The 6,549-nt window shown below is 32.1% G+C and overlaps 1 protein-coding gene across 1 annotated transcript; it reads left to right on the top strand.

The window, feature by feature from the left end:
• The first annotated feature begins 2,672 nt into the window (after positions 1-2,672).
• On the top strand, positions 2,673-5,877 carry LOC141720763 (uncharacterized). The gene is made up of 4 exons (XM_074523373.1): positions 2,673-3,231; positions 3,374-3,483; positions 3,689-4,753; positions 5,004-5,877. The coding sequence occupies exons 1-4, from the start codon at positions 2,940-2,942 to the stop codon at positions 5,664-5,666; spliced, it is 2,130 nt and encodes a 709-aa protein (XP_074379474.1). The 5' UTR covers positions 2,673-2,939; the 3' UTR covers positions 5,667-5,877.
• Positions 5,878-6,549: the final 672 nt, after the last annotated feature.

The following is a 6,549-nucleotide window of genomic DNA, read 5'->3' as shown; positions in this document are numbered from 1 at the left end:
ATAATAATATAGACGAATACATATAGTTTATTTAAATAAAATTTAAAATTTTTGGTCAACTCTGTATACAACATATATGTTAATTTTTAGTTTTTTCTTTGTAAACATACTAACGACATTCTACAGATTAGGTTTTATCATTTCGTTTTAAACATACCATTGACTACCCTATTTATATTCATTCATTAAATAAAAATTATACAACAAAAACAAGAATATATATATTTTTTTACTTAATGAGCTATATTAGAAATGCGGTATAATTTCGTAATGTCTTGTATGAAAATAATACACATCAATAAAAATCAAATTATATTTGATATACGTTAGATATTGTACAACATTTACAAATAAGAAAACAACTAAGAACATTATAATTGCATGATACATAAAAAAAATTATAGAAAATGACGCGTGCGAGGTACGAGTTATTATGCTAGTTATATATAATAGAGCAACTATTGTGTTTGTTGAGACAATTTATTCATGTAAACTGACTAAATTACCCCTCGTAAATGTTGAATATAAGAATATATATTAATTACATCTAACTCATTAATAATTAGTAAGTTTATATTTATTACAGCTTCATTGTTATATATTAACAACTTTTAATCATTAAAATTGTTATATTTCTTAATATGAACTAGGATTTTAATTTTAATATGTAAACCATTTCCGAAAAACTATTAGTTTATCGTCGAGTCTGTAAAATACAACATAATTTTCTCTTATATATATATATAACAAAGGGATTTACGAGACAAATTATTCATATTAAAATTACTGAATTATTACTCATAATTGTATGCTAATTATTAATTTTCATTTGAAATGCATGTATTAATTAGACCTAATTTAATATGCACGTATAAAGTACTCCACTCATTATTACGTGTGTTTATTACCATTTCATTATTTAATATATTAATAATTTATAATTATATATGAAAAAATAAGATTAGTGTATGAAGACTGAAGCAAAAATGACAGAAATTATTCTCGATTCTAACAATATAACTGAAAATTATTATAAAAACATAATTTTCATTAAATGGTTAAAATTACACGTAAAGAAATATTAGATTGAAAGTTTTGAAAAATATATGTGACATAATACTGAAAAAATTTAACCAGATTTATATGTAACAAATATCAAACTTTTATGTATATAAGAAAAATAATTTAACAAATTCGAGGATCATTAATATTACGATACGTAATTCGAATGGAGTGGATCATTAATTAATAATTCATACTTACGTTAAGATCAACTTTCATGTAACGCACTTATCATATTTTTAGCATTCAAATATATTAGTTAGTTCAAAAAAATCCCAAAAAGCTCGTGCAAGGCAATGGCTAAGAATACCACTACAAACATGTAATTTTTCAACTTAATATTAATGTCGAAAAATATGTTCTGCGCGATTATAATAACACCCCAAAAAAGCAAAAACTGCTCATATACACAAATAAATATGTTAGCATCATCGATTAATCGAAAAATAATATGAATATATCGTAAACAACTATTATTAAAAAATATCAATTCACGTAATTTAAATCATGTAGGTGCATTGCACAGTTCAACTTCACGGTAAGAATAGGATCTGAACTCTGTCAATGGATCGGGTTTGGATCGGATCGGATCGGCCTAAATCCATATCCATATCCAAAAAAATTTTCAGATTCGGATCGGATCGGCTCCGGATTTTTTATAGGTCAATCCATATTCGGATCCGTTCGGATCACGAATTTTGGATCGGATATCCGCTCCATTTATGTATATTTATTTTTTTTAACTTCAATTATTACAAAATCTTTTTAAAATTGACAATTTCGAAAAATATTAAAATACAAGTAGAATATAACGAAGTCCAAAGATAAATTACGAACTAAAATTCGCTTTTTGAAACAAACATACTATTGGATCGTACAATATTTTAATTCTAATAATGAAAAAAATTGATGTTGCAAAATGAAAGTGTTATATGAATTGAGAGTTGGGTTATGCGGCTTTAAAAGGTAAAAGAACTGGAGTTATATAAATGGACTAGACTATCGAGATAGAATTGAATGAAATATAGATAATGAGACTTGACTCGAGGATAACGAGACTTGACTTAGAAATAAAAGTGTTATATGAATTGAGACTTGGGTTATGCGGCATCAAAAGGTAAAAGAATCAGGGTTATAAAAATGGACTAGACTATAGAGACTGAACCGAACGAAATATAGATAATGAGACTTCACTCGAGGATAATAGGTTTAAAATTAGAATTATTAAAAAATATTTTTATTACATTATATATATAAACCGGATCGGGTTATTAACGGATCGGATCAACCTAAATCCATATTCGCTCCATTTATAATCGAATTTTTCTTATCGGATCGGATCTCGAATCGGATTATTAATAGGTCGATCTATATCCAATAAAATGGTCTCGGATCGGATCGGATCGGGTCGGATCAGATTCGCTGAATTGACAGCATAATCTAAAGTCTTTTAACTCTTAATGATGGAAGTTATAAGTAGTAACGCATAATAAAGGACATAAGAACGTTACATTCAAAAACTGATACAGAGTGGATGAGGTGTTTAGATTGCGGATCTCAAAAAAACTAACCTGACGTCGCTAACTCTAGTTAGAGTATTTAATTTGAAAACCCATATAAAGCTCCCTCTGCCCATTTCTATATTTTGCCATCCTCCTCTCTGCTGCAAATATTTCTTTAAACCCCCCGTTTCAAGTCCCGAGACCAAAAGACCGTTGCGTACAACTCCTAGTAGTTTATACACAACACTAGTTGTGGTCCTATTTTCCTTTTAGTTCCACCATGTATCCTTCCATTGTTTTCCTTTTTCTCAGTGATCTTTCTTTCAGTTAACTCCTTTTTCTTCATTTAATATTGCAAGTTTTGGTTAGTTTGTTATGGGCAAGGATTGGTTGTCTAACTGGGTTGGTGGTCGCGGTGGCAGTGGTGGTAGTAGTAGCAGCGGTAGATCGAGAAAGAAAGGAGGAAACAACACATTCTATTGTTCATCAGGAGGTGACAGTGGAAGTGTTGTTAGTAATGGTACTACTACTACTAGTAGTACTAGTACACCTCCTGGTTGCATCAATGCTGTCATTCAACTCTTTGATTTTCATCCTTTTCATTTTTCCAGTCATTTACATCATCACTCTCATGACCATGATTCGACTACCGATGTTCCTGTCAAAGGTCTTACGTCGTCTCCCACCTTTAACACACACACACACACACACTCTTTTACATACATCATGCACACACATGGGTGTGTCTCTCAATACATGTTATATTAATTGTTTTAATTATAGTTGCTGTCTACTTGTGAATTATGCAGGAGCAGAAGCTCCAAGAAACAGTCTGGACTTACTTGATGGGACCAACTTCACGGAAGCTGCTACACTATCATCATCAAACCTGAAAAAAGATGAAAATTTACATATCGAGGTAAGTAAAGAAAAAGTACCACCAGTAAATTTATTATATCCGTTTTCATGTGCTTTTCGAAGATCTGTGATTGCTGTTTTTTCTTGAACACTGTTTTAAGCTCCACTAGTCTCTGTGTAGCTCCGTCACCGAAGTTCAGTGACTTATGATTGATATTGCATTATTTTCAAAATATAGTTTGATTGTGTTTTCTTGAAAATTTCAGAAGGATATGAAGATCAAAACAAATGGTCATACAAGATCATCACTGAGACTAGACGATAAATCAACGTTTAGCAGCAATTCACCAGGGGGGACCAAGACTCCAACTTTGGTAGCTAGACTAATGGGTCTGGATCTTCTTCCTGATAGCTCCTCTCCTCGTGTTTCTTCTTCATCGTCTACGATTAATCAGTCTTCATCTAGTCCTCATCCACTACAAAATCTCGCATTGAACAGAAGGAAATCTACCTCTTCTTTTACAAATGCTAATGATTTTACTAGCCATTCTTTGCCAGTAACACCAAGAACATCATCATCGTCATCAGCAAGAAGATCAGACATTGATCAAAGGTTTTCCCTTCAAACCAACAAAGAAAACAATGATGTTGGTAATTGTCAAGAAATCGAGTTCTCAAAATTTTTGAAATCAAAGATCAGTGCAGCAAGAATGCATGAAGACGGGAATACGAGCCCCGGACACTATGCAAAACAAATAGTGAAACAATTCAAAGAAAGTGTTAGCAGGCGAGTTGGTAAGGACATTACCAACACTGTCAAAAATCAAGATTATCAGAGAAGAGATCAAAATGTTGTTCTTCTAAAACCAAAGAAGCCATCTAATCTTGGTACTACTGGATCTGAAACTACGAGTAAATCTCCGAGGCTGAGGTTGTTGGAGACAAAGAGCAAGCCAGTTACAACAAAAAATCACCAAGATATTGAGCACTCCCCAAAGCTTCTGCCATCGCAATTAAGTTCGGATAAACAATCTAAATGTGAAGCAACATCTTTGAGACCTAAGCCGCAAAAGGCTGGCGTATCACCGAGGGAAAGTAATCTGAAGCAAAAGAATTCCCTTGTAAAGTCCAAACTGGTTATTCACGTTGATGAGAAAATGAGATGCAGTTCAAAATTTAAAAAGCCACCACAAACACTGGATCTGATGAGGAACAAACAAGAAGAGCCCTTTGTAAGGTCAGCAGCATTAACAAATGGCAGAGCATCCCAAATTTCAGACAATAAATGCAAGAGAACTCCACTTCCAACTCTTCTTTCACTCAAAAACAAGGTAATAAAATTCTATTCTATCCATATTATTGCTGTTTCTCTTTTACCACAAGTGAGATGGGGTCTCAGTCTCACTCATGCATGCATGTTATTAGTACTAGACTTTGTGAATATGTTGTGCATTACATAGTGTATGCAATCATAAACTGGTAATCTGGTATTGTTGCTTTTGATTAGTAATAATTGCTTTGTAGTTTGTACCGAAAACTTTTCAAAAAAGGAAGATATTTATGTTTTTCATATACATGTAGGAGATGAAAAGGCAAAAGCAGTTATGTGATTCTGAAGCATCTGATCCTCCTTCTCCATCAAAAAAGAATACGCAGATGCTATCTTGTAACTTGAGCCAATCGTACAAACAAGATGACCAAAACAGTTTGCTGGGAGCAGAACAGCTAACTGACTACATTTCAAGAATATTAAGTTGTACGGGAATTTTTCATCAAACTCCAGTTTCAATCTTCACATTTGACTCTCCTTCACACCCTCTTCATCCATCTATATTTCTTAAATTGCCTAAGCTACCTAACGGCAAGCTCATTTTCGAGCTAGCTGATCAGCTTTTGGCCGGAATCTTGCAACCCCGTCTTGGTTACAATAGCAGCTTCACTCCCAGGAGAAGTTATATGTTTGGACAGCAATTGAAATGTTATACTCAGTGCACAAAACTGGAGCATCAAAACGTCATGGAAAAGGTGCCCACGTACGGGGAGCAATTGTTAGACATATTGTGCAACGAAATAAAGAATTTTCGGGCGGTGAATTGTTTGGTTCTTGAAGACATAGATGCACTGATAGATAAAGATTTACCGCCAAAGTTCTTGGAATGTGAAGAAGAAGTTGAGGGAATAGTAATGGAGATTGAAGGTTACATCTTAGAGAGGCTCATGCATGAAACGGTGGGCCTTGCTTGATTGTAGTGTCCGTACAACATAAAGATAATAAATATGTGTTTTTCATTTTAATTTGGAGGGGGGGACACAACCTGACTTGGGTCACGTGTTTGGATTTCACGTGATAAAATGAGATGCAGATGCTATTCGCATGGTCCTCACTTCAAGTCTCATTTTTATTCTCTTTGTTTTAAATTTATTTTTCATGACTGTCAAAAAATAAGTTCTTCGATTCCTATTTGTAAAACATTGTATAGTATCTAACATTTAACTATTGACTTTATCATAATATACCACCTTAAATGTGCTTAATTAAAATAAATGACCCCGCTATGTTCATTTTTAATAATATTGTAATAAAATGCCTTTAATATATAGTATGGAAAAAGAGAGGGACATCACATTCTCATGTGCTCTTTATAAGTCCTTTGTCATGGATTTTAATTATTCCTAAATCCTTACCTACCAGAAATCAATTAAGACATCAAAATCAAGTCTCGATCAATTCGTACTACTCTTGCAAATTTTAAAATTTTGAATTCCCTTCTGTCCAATATTAATGATGGAAGTAGATACTACCTCCATCCCGTTTTATTTTATACGTTTACTATTTTCACATATTTTGAGTTTTGTATAAAATATAGTTTGATAATATTTTTTTAATTTTTTTTGTTAATAAAAGTTTAAACATAAAACTTTTATTCAGAAAAAAAAATTTATTTTAAATATGTATTGAAAAGCGTGTCTAAAAGTAATGTATAGAATTGAATGAGATAAAGAGAGTAATAATTAGGGCTTTAAAATTGATCCAGACTATCATATATCTCTGCTTATATTCTCGGTTATATTTAATTCAAAAATATAATTCATATTCCATATTTATTTTATATATGATTTAAATTTG

Source organism: Apium graveolens, chromosome 4 (genome assembly GCF_009905375.1).
Source record: "Apium graveolens cultivar Ventura chromosome 4, ASM990537v1, whole genome shotgun sequence".
Lineage (NCBI taxonomy): Eukaryota > Viridiplantae > Streptophyta > Magnoliopsida > Apiales > Apiaceae > Apium > Apium graveolens.
Note: the sequence above shows the minus strand (reverse complement) of the source record. Positions and strands in the feature narration are given on the sequence as shown.

Excerpts from the sequence above, each read along its gene's own strand:
- LOC141720763 (XM_074523373.1), top strand. The coding sequence starts at position 2,940 with ATGGGCAAGGATTGGTTGTCTAACTGGGTTGGTGGTCGCGGTGGCAGT. Across the intron at positions 3,232-3,373 it reads TACCGATGTTCCTGTCAAAG|GAGCAGAAGCTCCAAGAAAC; the intron begins GTCTTACGTCGT and ends TGAATTATGCAG. Across the intron at positions 3,484-3,688 it reads ATGAAAATTTACATATCGAG|AAGGATATGAAGATCAAAAC; the intron begins GTAAGTAAAGAA and ends TGAAAATTTCAG.